Raw genomic sequence first — 15,511 nt, forward strand, 5'->3', positions numbered from 1 at the left:
CTCTCCGTGAAGGCCTGTCAGCACAGACTTAAGGTTCGTGGTGATTTGTTAATGACACTCACATCACAGATCTGCAAAAGGCCAAGAAATGCTTTGAGTTTTACTCTCTGTGCTTAGAGCTTGCTTTACCACCCAATGTGTTTTGATTAAGTCTTCATATTCGTAAGAGGTTGTATTTAATTTAGCTACCAAAAGAAATGTTTTGGCAGCTAAATGTGGCAGATAATAGAGAAGATCTGTGAGCTGCAGTGTTTGAAATGATCGCAGCATCTGTTTAAATTTATAAATATATTTCAACAAGATGTGTGCAAACAGGTTGGAACAGGTGGAGGAAAGTGTCAGGTGTGATGTGTGACAAAAGAGTGTCAGCAAGAATGAAAGGAAAGGTGGACAAGACAGTGGTGAGACCAGCAATGTTGTCTGGTTTAGAGACAGTGGCACTGAGAAAAAGACAGGAGGCAGAGCTGGAGGTAGCAGAGCTGAAGATGTTGAGGTTCTCTCTGGGAGTGACAAGGATGGATAGGATCAGGAATGAGGACATCAGAGGGACAGCTCATGTTAGATGTTTTGGAGAAAAAGCCAGGGAAGTCAGATTGAGATGGTTTGGACATATTCAGAGGAGGGACAGTGAATACATTGGTAAAAGGATGCTGAGGTTAGAGCTGCCAGGAAGGAGGCCTAGAGGAAGACCAAAGAGGAGGTTCTTGGATGTAGTGAAGGAGGACATGAGGGTAGTTGGTGTGTGTGAGGAGGATACAGAGGATAGGGTTAAATGGAGGCAGATGACATTCAGACGTTAATTGGATTCTAACTCATAGTCGTCATACTTGAATCAGACTTGCATTTGCAAGTGCTTACCACTTTAACTATCCTATTTTAGTGGGTTAATATGCTTGCATGCTGCTCAGATTAGGGTGATGGAGTGTGAATTTACAGTTATTAGGAAATAACCCAATGCAGACCTAATTGAAAGTGTGTCCTGATAGGTGAAGAGTCAAAATATCACAAAAGTTAATACACATGCCTCACAGCATGATAGGCACGACCGGCCTCTCCTCTACATTGTACAAATGCTTAAGCAGCTAACAAGCATACTAAGTAAATATGTTGGCCTTCCCTGGTGGTACATTTATCACCATTATAACATCTCCAAATGTACAATGTGGATAAAAGTTACAAGCATGTACAGTGGCATGAATCCTAAATAATTCCCAACTTTTGAGACATTTGAAAATGCTCAGATAGATTATTCAGCACTGACTAACCGTTGACTCATCATTCAACAGCCTGCATAGTGTCTGCAAAAGTCTGCACAGTCATTGTCTGAACAGTGATTGGCCAGCGGGGGGTTGTTTCTTCTTGGAATCATCACCCAGCCAAAAGCCTTGACACTCCCCACCATGCCGTTGGTGTCTTTTATGATCATTACTCTTCTAGATAAGCTGACGACCTCAGAGTGCGTCAGTGAATTTGATTTCACAGCAGGGGTGGAGAGGAGAGCGAGGAGTGTTTTCTCCCTGCACTGTCCTTTCTGCACACCCCTTGTCTTTTTCCTTTCGACCTCTCACAATTTTTCCTCTCTCATCCCTAGCTTCCACCTCCCTCGTCTGGGCTCCCACGCCCCTTAGTCTAACAGAGCAATCAAAACACTGAAGGCTAACTCTCTCACTGCTTTCTTCTTTCTCACTGATTAGATGTTGTTATAGTCTACTCTTTGATTCTGGATAAACACTTTGAGATTGTTGTTATTACTAATATTTTAGTAATTTGAGTTGAGGTCTGTGGGTATCTGAAATAATAGGGTGTGTGTCATATGATAATTTGGGTGAGGATGACATCATAGAATGCCCCTTTCTCTCAGAATATAAAAAGCTCCACAGTGCTACCCAGTGGTAATGAACAGACATTATAACATCTATCTATAGTACATGACTCCATGACTCAATCACTGGACAGAACAACAATCTTATTAAAAGTATTGTTACTTTAAAATGGAAAGCATAAAAGTGGGTTTCGATTGCAGGTTCAAACACAAAAATGAGACTCACAAACCTATTTTTCTTTTTACTAATAATATACCATTCATATTATTATTTCACTCTTCAGGCTCACACCCTGAGTGGTCTCAGAGGCCTCCACTGCTCATGGTGAGTTCAGGTAGCAATCTAGTGTATAAAGCAGTCCTTCCTCTGCTTGATTAGACATATGTGCATTGGGCTTACACCTCCAAGAAACAGAGTGCCTTGCTCCCATACTTTTCAAACCTTAATAGACGTTCCTAAATGAGGTTATAGTAGTCACAGGTTGCCCTCTTGTGACCAGAGTGGTCTAGTGCATGCATGTACACCAGTTCTTTCTGTTAATAAAAATCAAAGAAGGAACCCTCATGGGCATTTTTCCCCTTGTATGAATAGCCTTATCCTCAGCATGTCTACAGCCTCATCATGTGAGAAACACTCATTTTGTTAGTGTTTCTGCTTCTTCAGACGAAGGAAAGCACATGACAGCACAAGACCCTGCTGCCACCATGAGATCAGAGACATGCTATGAAAGAAATACTTGTGATAATGTGATATTTCCTCAGAAACATCTTTAGCAACACTATTAACTTTTAATGCTCAGTGTAATTACTGAGACTGATTTTTGTGTGTAATTGTGATACAACTGGCCTGGAGGGTACTTGACAACTGACTTCCAACTTTGTACACTAGGTTAGGCTTTAATAATTCCTTTCTTAACCTTCATTGATATTTAACACAATGTACAAATTATTCAAGTAAAATGTGTTAAGAATGACACCAATATAAGACTTATGTGACACATTAATTGCTTTATTACAGATAATGTAATATATAAGAACCATTAATGCAAATTGATTTCCCAGCTGGTTAAGGACATGTAACAAAACCTAATATATCTCATGATGCGTGTGACCATTATTGTGCTACTTCAGGCGGATTTCATTTACAATAGTTGAGTCTAGTGTGTGACTAAAGGCTGTTGTTTTAAAGCAGTTAACAATATAGTGAAGTCAGCAATAAACTATGGTCTATTTCTACTGTTGGTGACATTTTAAGAGCTATTGTCCCATATTATAGAAAACATTTCCCTCTAGCTATACTTGATCATGTTGATGTTTTTGGTTTTATTTTTCTGGGTTTTAAGACGTTTACATCTGAACTTTTTGCCTTATGCCTTCTATTAGTATTGCTCGCAACACTGAAAATATTCTAGAAACAGTGTATTTGAGTTTGGATATTCACAAATGGACAGTTTTTGTTGGTATTGTGTTGTACCAATGAAATAGTCCTTGTGAAAACTGTTAACATGTTCTCTGAATTAACCTGGGCAACATGAACATTGTTTCTGGAAAGCAAGAGCTGCAGGGAGAAGCACAAACAAAATCCCTATTATGGTAGGGGCAGATAGTATCTTAAAACCTAGGCAAATAAAACCAAAACTATTACCATGGCTGAATGCCAGTAGCAGAAAGTGAGAAAATATGTTTTTTTTTTTTTAATGGAAATTTAGGGGAAGTAACACTTTAATCACTGAATCTTGTTCACCTGCCCAGTCTCACAAATATGTGATGAGGATAGTGTGCAGTTTGATTTGGTATTTTTAGCTAGTTGGCCCCTTCATTTCAAGTGAAATGAGTTTTTTGTGAGTTTAGATACACACTTTTTAGTAGTTGTACAAAACTGTAGTCAAGAGTTCTTGTGAAAAGATGCTAACATTTTGAGGTATATGCAATAGATTGATGAGGATACATCTGACCCAGTCATTCTTATTGTCAGAAAAAAATCTATATTGTGCCATCTATATAAAAATAAAAAATGAAGTTCAGACTCCAGGTTACTACTTCTTGAAAATCCTCTTAGCATCCACTCCTTCGTAGTTGTAAGTCTGTACAGAGGAGAAAGAGGTATGTTACTTTATCAAGATATTTACTGACATGAAACCGCATTAATTACCATATTGCATCACAGCTTAGTTACTGGACCTACTGACCTGTACAAGCTCTCCTCCCACCAAAGCTCTAGTGGTGGTCAGGACCTTGTTGTTGTCCTTCCTGGTGAACTTGCCTTTCAGCATATCACCATCCATCTCCCACGTACCCTGGTTAAATATATACAGTTGGTAAAAGAAGCTCTTTCACACTTTCCAAGTTACTTTGGCAATATTTGTTTGTTTTTCTCCATGTTAATTTAACCCTCATTCCAACAACTACATATCCACTGTAAAGTTATAATTCATTGGAACTTTTCCATTGCTGTCAGCATTAGCTTTAGTTGGCTTAGTTTGTACTTTGCTCATTAGCGATATATCCATCAATCTTAAAACAAGCCAAGTTTGTTTCTGGTTCCATTTGCAACATAAAATAGCATCTGGACTGGCTGCTCTTGGTTCAATAATGTCTGAACCACTTTAGGCCACTCACTGAGACTTCAGTGCCATCAGCCAGACTGTAATCGAAAGGGAGACCCAGGGTGAAGTCGATGTCTTTGGTGCGGAAGGTGCTGGACTCTTTGATGTGAAACTTGTCCCCTGTCTGTTCAATGGTGATCTTCAGGTTGTCATGTTCTGCCAGTTTGCGTTTCATGACATTAATACCTTGTTAAGTAGAAAAAAACAATAGGAATATGAAGCTGGAAAGTTGCTGTCTGGTAGAAATAAACTTGTGACAGCTTTTGTTTGAAGTGTTCACTAGTCTGTTCTCCACTGTGTCGAAGTCCAGAGAATTATTTTAATTTAGCTCATGCCGTTATTGTGGGCAGTGCCATAAACACCACATCACCGGAGTGGGCAATATACATTCAGCCATGTCAGACTATAAGAAAGCACATGCCACAGTCTCATGCTGTTCATTTTCCTCATAAATTAGATCATAAGACCAGACCTAGCTGAAAAAAAGAGCTTTACAGCATAACGTACATGACATATTAACTATGAATGACTCTCACACTCACCCATCTGCTCCATGAACCTGTCATAGTTCTCGCTGCGGTCGACCTTCCAGGTTCCATTGAACGCCATGGCTGCAGGCGTGTGTGGTTGAAGGCAGCTGGTGAAGCACTACCAGATCGTGGGATTCTGAATGCCCATTGGCCTCCATTTATATGCAGCTTTCCACTCTCACTATCACCCCTCGCAACCTCCACCCCACCCTCCCTCCCTGAGCTGGCATCGAAGATGCTCCTTTTTATCTCACTGATAATTTGTTTGCTGATGTGGCCATTTAAAGACTGTGTCAAATGTGGGGCGATTGCTGCACAACCTCGAGTATACACTGATAAATAACAGGACGGCAACTCCCCTCAGGGAATCTGGCACAGTTAAACACTGTTGCACTGTTCTGCAGAAGAGAAAAAAAAGACTGGGTTGTTTGTATGGCTGCTCATGGCATTTGTTCGACTGAGCCTCTTTCTTTTCCTCAATCTTTTGTTTGTTGCCCTCTTTGTGCCTGGCATGATAATAAGTTGTAAAGGACTTTCAGCTTGACAGTGACAACAAGAGCTGACATGGTTACAAAGGGTAGTGACCCAGAAGAAGAAATATTACAGACTGGAAACTTTCTATTTCCCACGTTTCCAGTCTTTGTGCTAACCTAAGATATCTGGCTGCTGGCTGTAGCCTTGTATATACTGTACAGGAATGCAAGCGGTATCACTCTTCTCATCTAACTCTCTGAAAACCAAATTGAATAACTGTATTTCCCAACACTTTGTCTAATATGGAAATTATGAAAAGTATGAAAGTTTATTCTCCACTCGATCATATTCTCAAATCCAAAAGTATTTAATGCAAAATGTTGTAAAATGGGCTTAAACCTGTTAGAATCGCTGGTATTGTCCTCTAAAGTAGCAGCATGGTTGTCAATTTAGGTTGTGTCCTTGTACAATTGTGCACAATAGCTGCATTCTTACAAGGGAAACTATTCACTTGGACAATGAGATTATGGATATAATGGAGATTACTGACTACATTCTTTACACCTCAACAAGTCCTCTCATGACATGTCACTATTATTTAATATAGCATTAGTAGTAGCAGAACAGTTTGTAAATGAGACAGGTAAATCTAATATGTTAAAGAGAAATGCAGTTATAAATGACAGTGGTACATAGTTGTCACCAGTGGCATTTCCATTTTCATTGTATGCTGCTTGGTTAAAAATACATTAGGATCAAAGCTGAGATTCACAGATGAGTGATGTGAAGGGTTTTGACGTTTCAAAGATGATTGTAGGGCAAATGACAATAGCAGATATTTTTCCAGTTCAATGAACTTACACTTTGTTGCATAATGTACAATAATTGTAGATATTCTTCATATTTCCAGAGGCTCTTATCATAAGCTGGCAGCAGACTGATGGTTGTGTAACATAAAAGCTATAAAACTGAATGTTTTGCAATTGATCTTATTTCAAATAAATGTTATTTAAAAAGTACTGATAGTACTGTCAATTGTGTCTGTGACTGTAGCTAACTATAGCGCATCCTAAAATCCCTTTTACTACTGTCAATAAAGACAGTTTGGACTTTGACTCCTTTGGTTCACCATGCAGTGTCTGTAGACTATCAATATTTTGCACATTTAAAGTGGTAAATCTCAACCCTAGTGCAATTAGGACAGCCACATTTTTAGTTTTATATACCTGATTTTATTGATAGAAAAGCCACACCCCTGTCCTCCCATCCTCCACTTTCATTGTGTTTTTTATGATGACAATTATGCAGCCTGTAGAGATGTCTCTCTGTGTCTCGGGGTTAATGTTACACTTTGATGTAACATCAGTCCCAGTTGTAACTCTTTATAATTGTCACTAATGAGTCATCTTTTAAAACACGTAATTAGTTCAGTGATCACAGTTTCATGTTCCTGTGCCCCATTGACCTCATTTACCCATATTACATCTTGCACTACTGTATACCATTCTGAATAGTAAAATATCTCTATGGGCCTGTATGGGTATGTCTGATCACTGAACTGGCAGAAATGTATTAGGTTTTTTGGGTTCCCTTGTCATATAATGTCTAGAATGAAAGGATTGCCATACAGACAGTTTGCCATTCTTGATTTTTGTCACAAAATCTTTATTATTATCCATATTATGAAGAGTGATTATTATATATTATTATATAGGTTTTGTTTATTAATTGTATATTATTCACATAGTGAATAATGTACACTGTATATTCACATAGAGTGAATAATATACAATTAAAAAACAAAACCTATATAATATACAATTAGTAATTCACATGTGTATTCTTTTGAAAAATTTAATAAATCTTCTAAATATTGTCCTTACTCAAGAAGCTGCATTTTCTATTTACTTACAGTGGAAATGCAAATATGCTACATGTTTTGTAGACTATAGCCCTTTAGCGCCCTTTGATGATGCTGGCCTTAATAATAATGCCTTCTATTATAGCCAGTGATGTTTCTGCATGATGCAGTGACCAGAAATTTAGTGATGTAATACTCCATCTAGTGGACTACTGATGTAGCTGCGGTGCACTTCTGTTTCTTATTGGCAGCCCATGGAGAGCCTTTATGTTTATACTGTAACATAAAGTATAACAACAAATTTGTGCAAAACAGTATAGAAGTTGCATTTTTAGAACTCATTGTTATGGTTCAATGGTGCTTAACAAAGTTTACACCCAAACTCAGGTATCTGGGGTATTTATTCTTAAATGTCACAAGTTTGCATATTTAAAAGCAGACTCATAATTCTGTAATTACTAAAACTAAATGTTACCTCTCTATGTGGTTTGGTTGGTATTAGATTTCCAGCCAGACAAATCTTACTACTGCCTGCAGCATTTGAGTGCAGTCCAGGAAAGCCTTCCTGCATACTGTATACTGTAAGAAAAAAAACACAATCCTGTCCTAAATATATCCCTGGTTCCTCTGGAGAGTAAGCGAAAGTCAATATTATTGAGTCTCAGTGATGAGCCAATATTTGAATTTCAAATTAGTCTGAGAGAGTAGAGAAAGCTAGCATTCAGTCCCACTGACGAGGGTGTACACAAGTAGTTAAGAGGTGAGCACGTCACAGCAGTGACAAATAACTGGTAGATTATGCTAAATGAGAAACTGTTTCACAGAGGGGAAATGGTATAATTGATCCAAATTAGGAAAGAGTGACCTAAAGCACTTTTTGAATGCCAGTGTAAGCCAGAATGCTAGTAGTGTTAATACATCCCAAGTGAAGGTATTCACCAATCCTGCTTGCATAAATACAGTGATTTACACAGTGAAACAAAGGAATCTGTACAAATATTTTGTAGAGAGATTGGCTTTTGGAAGAAAACCACAATAGAGTGAAATGATTTATGGATTATCTGGAGATACTTTATCATTATAATAAATTATTATTTTCTGCATAGTTTGTTGGTTTAAATATGTTACATAAAAGTTAAATCTTTAAAACTTCCACCAGTCCATTATAAGAATTGTAGCTCTAAATCACAGCATAATAAAAAAGAATCCCTAATTGTTGGCTCTTCCCTTGGAAATAACTTCTCCCCTATCTCCCCTATTCAGTGGTTCACCCTTCCATATTTATTTCCTGCATCGACGGTGCGTTCCGACTCTGAGAGAGGATTACATGCCTGGCTTGGCCTACATCCTACATCCTTGGCTGGGACTGGAGCTGCCACCCACCACAGGACAGGACCTCAGCTGCTTGCTCCAGGGCTACCAGCATGGTGGGTTTATAAATGATCCGGGACCAGGCGCCATACAGTGCCACACCCCAAGCAGACCCTGAAGCAACTTTGGTCGGTCTGTACACGGTACACCACCTTGATTAAAATACACACATTAGCTGCAACCATCATGTTACTATTTTTGTACTAAGCATTATTTGCATGAGATGTTGCACTACTGTAACTGGCAAAGGTCTCTGTATACCTGACTGCTGAACCAGCATGTGCAACCAAAAGGTCAGTGGGTTCAACCCTTATATTAATTACCTTTGATATTTAATTGCCCACATATGGAAAGTATGACCTGATTGTACTGCTACAGGAGAGGTCAGGTCACCTAAATTGTGGGTATGTTTGACAGTTACGCTGAAAGAATAATGTGACATTATGTGGTATTTGTAAGTGTGGAGTAAAAGCAGTTTTTTCGTTTCTCTCAGTTCTAGTGTGAATTTCTTAAGGTTATTTAATAGTAATAGTAAGTTCATTATGGATCAGTGTTTCAGAGCAGTAAACATTAGATGTAAGACACCAATTATGTAGATAAAAAGAACAAATATTAATGGCTGTTATGATCTTTTAGTGTGGGAGGACCAGCTGGCTTAAGCCTGCGGCTTCATATTTTGGAAGGATTCATTAATGAAGCATATTATTTTACTTCCACTGGATACTAACATATTATGTTAGTAACATATTATGTTACTATAGTACACTGAAAGCTCCATAAGTGCTATATACACTCAAACTTCTCACCACTAACTGCATACCTGTCTATAAATTGTCCTGTTAAATAGCCTGTATATTTTACCAACTAAGGTTCTCAGGGCTGAGCAATAAATTTAAAACATGAAGCTATAATTTCCACACTCTTGCTTGATTGAAGAGATGTTAATTACAATCATCTCATCTGCTTTGGCTGATTTTAATTTGCACCAAGTGCTTTTGACCCAATTTAGTTTTAATGAAGTTGGCATTTTCAGCAAAGTTCAGATAACTGAAATGTCTCAACAGAGACAACTTTACGGTTTACATCACAAGACCAACACTTCCAATTTTGTATTGCATTTTTATTGTATTTTAAATTGATTCAGTCCAGCTGTCTGTTTTTCTAAATGTCATCAGACTGTTGTTTCTCATGGCAACTTAACACCTTCTCTTCCTCAGCAGATGTCCATGTATTAATTACTCAATCCAGCATATGGGCAAACAAACAGAGGCTTGTTCATGATGTGTGTGACTGTGGTGCAAACCTCCAACCCAAATGAAGTGTTTAATTGTCATCAATACCCAGTAGTTCAAATCAGATACTTGATAATCACTTGTCCTCACGGTATAAGGTGACTGTAAATAATATTATATGACAAACATTTTATTTCTCACAGTTTTTTCTAATATCCTAATATTTCCCACCTAATCCTGACATTTCCTTTGCTCTCTTTGATTTCAGAAGGTTTTGTGCTGAGAGGACGAACTCTAAGCTCTTAATTGCAGGTGGTGTGTGTACACTTTTCCCAGTCTCAGCCCCTTTTGTTCGCAGCTCTGTGGGAGAAACAAAGGTTCTTTTTTTACTCCCTGCCTTGACTCTCAGTAGTGTGGGGACGAAGAAAGGATTAAGTCAACATTTCTCATGACCTTTGAGGCCTGGGGATGGAGCAGAGCCTGCAGTGTTTACAATAGGCAACCTGGCAATAGTTAGTGTATATATGTCAGTTTATCACCTGTCAAGAAATTTACTATAGTACATTGAAAAGAAACATAAATCTACAACTCTAAAAAATGATTCGCAAACAAACCTATTTAATATAATTTTATCTCTGAAAAGCTATTAGTGTGCCTAATGTTGAGGCATTTCCTCAAAACAGTAATGAAGTGCTAATATAATTCTGAACGGTGCTGCTCCAAAAATCTCTTCCGCTGAGACTGAATGAGTCATAAACCACAGAGTAGGCTGCTACAGTTAACTGTTGTTGTTCATTTGTTTCCCATTACAGAAGCTCCACTTTGACTAATTAGTCTTGACAGTAACTTTTCCCTGTGGTGTTGATTAGATCTAATTAATGACTGCAGGCAAAATGGAGGACTGGTGCCCCGAAGAAGCCATTTTCATATATCCCTGGGTAATTGAAGCTGTGCTTTTTTGCCACAAAGACAAAATTCTTCTCCTTTTTAGGTTTTGTAGTTTTTCTTCCTATTGTTGTTGAAAATGTTTTGCCAAATTTCTGTCAAAAATCTATAGTCTTACGGCATTATAGCATAATTTTTGAACTAGTCATGATCAGCAGAATTCTGTTTTCGACCCTGCTGTGGAATTGTGCCTTTGAGCAAAACAATGATTATGCAACTTTGTCTGGCCAGGAAAAAAACGGCAAGCGCAGTTTCTCAAGTTTAGTCGATGGGGAAATGGAAATGAATGTTTATTAAGTTACAATGTTGTGATATCAGTTTGAAAGAAAAGGGATGTTTCTATTCTGTTACAACCAACAACCTTTTTCTCCACATCATATCCTACAATCATAATCTTTCTGTGATAACCCATCCACAGCTGCCTGCCACCTCCCATCACTCCTATGGAGTGGAGAATTTGAGGGGATTAGATCTGAGGTGAATGTCTCATAGGAAAACACCATAACAAACTATGCATGTTTTACTAGAGCAGCTTGCCTGGATAATCTGATAATCAGTGTGAAAACGTTCCTTATCTGCGATGACTTGAAACCTCCATACAAAAGCAGCAACAGCCAGAAAGAGAGAGAGACAAGAGATGAGATGATTAAGCTTGAGATGGATTTGTCACGTATGTACATCTACCAGCAAGACACAGCAACAATTTTTCAGCCCTTTAAGTGCCTTACATTTGTTAAAATGCGACTCTGTGCACAAAAAACTCTATCTTTTTGACATGTTTTTGAATCACTTCATTATGTTTGACTGTCAGTAAAAGCTTGTTTATTAGCTAGTGGCTAACTTTTTCAGTTTTTTGGTGGTTGGCTTTGGTGTTGGGTAAATTACTTCCAAAATTTGACATATTATATATTAATAGGTACTGTCATTGTTAAAAAAAAACACCATTTAATTTTGGGTTAAAATGGCTTGTAACATGCATTACTGAGATTGTAATAGTATAATATTACAAAAATTTTATTAGTAATGGATTATGTTACTATGTTACTGCAAAAAAGCAATATATTACTGTAATGGCGTTACTTTTTGTAATGAATTACTCCCATCCTCTTTTTTTTTTTTTTTGAGAACAGCTGCACCAGTGCTGATAAAGAGGGTCAGACTGAATAAAGTTGCAGGCTGTGAAATCACAACAGCTAAAAGACACTAACACAATCCAGAGAGCCGAGGGGAACTGGAAAGTCAGGTAATAGTTGTCTGTGGATTTGTCATTTAGGCATTTAATTTAGATTAACTTTAAACAAAATCAGTTAAATCATTAATCAAATAAAAATGAAATGTGTTGATATTTTACAGAGGTAGAAATTTATCATATTTCCTTAGTTAGTCTGTTGCCCACATATTTGTACTTCCACTCTCTATTAAACTTGTCCATTAATGGTTGTCAGTACAGAATAGTCTACCTCCTTAAACCAGTAATCTGTATTACTCTCTTCTTCCATCAGTGCTGTTGGTCCCATTTGACAGACACAAATTTATATCTATGCAGGTACAAGCTATAACCCAGAGCACAGTACAGTATTCCTCCAGCCCCTTGGTCTGTATAGCTAGATTTTCTACAACATGAAGTGTGTAAGGACTGCATAGGTGGATAGAGATATGGGGGCTCCTAGTAAGCATTGCAAGGACTGTTGTTGGTGTGTCTCCTATCCCCTGATGTTTATCTGGAGATACTCTGGAGTCTGATCACGGACTCTCCTGCTTCCATCACCACCTGCTCACAGAAATCCAAATAATTACCTGTGTGCTAATGTGGGAGGTGGTCCTTATCTGCAGCCAATCGCAATCAAGCATGATGGAATTGCTGCCATTGCTCATGGCATTGCTCATTTCTTCCAAGATGAAGAGGGGTGGAGATCTCATTAAGACGATAAATTCATTTCGAAGGGTTGTTAAAATTCCTAAAATTAACAGAAAGGCTACATTCAATATTCTTTATTTGCTTCTGTATTTAATTCCCTAATGCATTTGTTTAGGCCCTTCTATGATTTCATGAATTTATCTTTTTGGAAATGATTTAAAAAAGCAGATGAAAAAAAATCTTTCTGTGAAAAATAGGCTTGACTTGACAAGTTGCTTAGTCACAGATTTCAAAGATTAACTAAGATGCTGATTGACAGAGACAAATTGGCTTGTTTTGTTGGTAAAAGTGTAGCATTCATCCGTCACTATGGGCTTGTTGACAGAACAGACAGTGGTGAGTAATGGTCTGTAAGTTTGTCCATCAGGCTGATTCCTTTTGACTGGCAAATACTGGTTTTAAGAGATAGCTTGTGATATGTTGTATAATGACAGTGAAGGGGGTTTTCATGTCTTGTTTTTATCCATGGTAGCTGCATGGCTCAATGGATGGCAGTGTTGGTTTGTCGGTCAGCATCTTCGGTCCACAGCTTTGGTTCAGGGTGGAAAATTGTAGCAAACTATGTGGTGGATTCCTGTGAAATCTTTCTAGATATGCAGAATTGTAATGACTTAGGTGTTCCCCTCACCTTATGTCTAGTCTAGAGCAGTATTTTAGTTAGTAATAAGAGTAAAGTTATGAATACAGCCTGCAGTTTACAGTGTATTTTTGTTGATTAAGTACCTCTGAAATGCTAAAATGTTAGTACAAAGGAAGAAAGCAATACTATGGGAATAACAAGAGAGTAACATTTAATGGAAGGAAATATGAAACTCAGATGGATAGTACTGTAAAACCAGTAATATACTACCTATGGATTATGTTCCAAAGAATGCACTAATATGTTTATTTTCCTAGTAAAAGTATAATCCATTGGGGGGAACAATGTGGCCAGGTTATGACAGACTGACAGGAGACCAGCTCAGCTCTGGAAAATCTAGTTCATCCCGTTCCTGAGGTATCTCTCCACCTGTTAAAATCCTACTCCTCCCACTGCTCTTAATGCCCAGCATGACACACACAACTAGGCAGGACTTCCAGGGTCTCAACAATGCTGACCCTTCCTCTAACACTGGGGAAACATTTGGGGATTATGATGTTAGTTTTTGAGAGTCAATCACCTAGAAAATAGAGCCCCTGAATGGGTGCCCAGACCAGTACACAGTCACAGACTGCTGACCAAAGGTGCACAGTCAGGTGGAAGGAATACAAGCATGCTGGGAATTAAAAGTGTGAATTAAAACTCACCCACGGATAAAACATGTGGAACAACCTTTTTCTCATTTTTAGATCTGTGTACAATAGGTGTCATACTGATTCAATTGCTTGAAAATGCTGGAGCAAAGAAACAAAACAAGTGGTAGTGAGAAATTATTTTAATTGTGCAGCAGCATGGTTTTGTCACTTTTTGTTGTGGAAGATAATGAGATTTACTTCACATGCACTCCTAATCCTGATGAGACTGCTCATACAGTCACTCACACAAAGTTTTATCTGTCACCATTATTTGCACGACTGAAAATTATTCATGTGATTAAGATCTAGGAGCTTGCGTTACCTGCACTACTCAAACTCGTATTTTGCATTTTGTGCATTTAATGCAACATCATGATTTTGCACATTTAGAGATAAATGGCAATTACTGCTCATCTGTGTTCAGTATAATCTATCCAGTAGATGACAAGAATGCTTAGAGCGCAAAGCCTAAATATTATATTGAACTACACAGAATATTTAACATGGGGCTACAGTTCTTGCAGTGAACCCTAATCATGATTGAATGTCAGGATTGGATAAATGTGGAACTCTAATTGAGGTTGCCATTGTTTTATTGCTGTTATCACATGCTCCTACTGATATGCCCATACACTATTGAAACTGGGGAATGTTCTGCATTCTGACTTCCACACCTCAGTGAAGCCCATTACAAAACATTCATGTGCATTGCAAAATCTTGATTACTGTTAGGCAGTTTGCTCTTAATCCATTGGAATTTCACAGTGAGCTCATGAACGTGGCTTGTTTGGATTCCTTAATATAATATCCAGCAAATAACTGTGCTCCTTTGCTAACAATGCATGGCTTACATGCCCAAAACAGCTTTGCACTTTCTTGCATTGAGTGTAGTCTTGTCCACTGATGTCAAGCTCTTCATCTGGCAGAAGTACACAACATCTTAATACCATGTTGCATAACATTCAGTCATATTTGATGCACATTCTTCCTAAAAGGTTGTTGCTGTTTTTTTGGCATTTAAAATAAACTTGCATTTAGAAATCATTTAAAAAGCCTTTGTTTTCTAAATTTTTGGATTCATTTATAAAAGTGCTAAGTGTTAGAAACAGAACTGTGAGAACAAAAAAGGTCAGTGTTTACAGAATTTCAAAGCCTATTATCATAAACTTGTTCTTTGTAGTTTTACTCAGATCAGTGAGTGATCATGTTGCACACAGGTAAATCCACCTGTGGATAGAGAACAAAAACGTCTGTTGTTAAAATCGCCTTATTCCCAGCTGCACATTTGTGGCTGAAATGCATTCAATTGCCAGATGTCAGTATCATGTTGAACTTCAGCAAATCAGTTAAATCAAACACTGTATGTAAATGTTGCTGCCTCATGCTATGTACAGTACATGTATCTTATAAATGAAAGGTTTACCCTGTAAATGTGCAGTAGGTGCTTGTTTTTATACTTTTTATTGATGTTGCACTC

The 15,511-nt window shown here is 37.9% G+C and overlaps 1 protein-coding gene across 1 annotated transcript; it reads right to left on the minus strand.

Annotated features, from left to right (window-relative positions):
- Positions 1–2,883: 2,883 nt before the first annotated feature.
- LOC113121606 (fatty acid-binding protein, intestinal-like) lies at positions 2,884–5,121 on the minus strand. Its single transcript, XM_026292261.1, has 4 exons — positions 4,971–5,121; positions 4,442–4,614; positions 4,012–4,119; positions 2,884–3,906 (listed from the first exon to the last, which is right to left on the minus strand). Exons 1-4 carry the CDS (start codon positions 5,035–5,037, stop codon positions 3,859–3,861), a joined length of 396 nt encoding a protein of 131 aa, XP_026148046.1. The 5' UTR covers positions 5,038–5,121; the 3' UTR covers positions 2,884–3,858.
- Positions 5,122–15,511: the final 10,390 nt, after the last annotated feature.

Source organism: Mastacembelus armatus, chromosome 18 (assembly GCF_900324485.2).
Source record: "Mastacembelus armatus chromosome 18, fMasArm1.2, whole genome shotgun sequence".
NCBI classification, from domain to species: Eukaryota; Metazoa; Chordata; class Actinopteri; order Synbranchiformes; family Mastacembelidae; genus Mastacembelus; species Mastacembelus armatus.

Coding starts and splice junctions, on each gene's coding strand:
- LOC113121606 (XM_026292261.1), bottom strand. CDS start 5,037: ATGGCGTTCAATGGAACCTGGAAGGTCGACCGCAGCGAGAACTATGAC. Junction 4,120..4,441: donor CTGATGGCACTGAAGTCTCA/GTGAGTGGCCTA, acceptor ATATTTAACCAG/GGTACGTGGGAGATGGATGG. Junction 3,907..4,011: donor TGGGAGGAGAGCTTGTACAG/GTCAGTAGGTCC, acceptor TCCTCTGTACAG/ACTTACAACTACGAAGGAGT.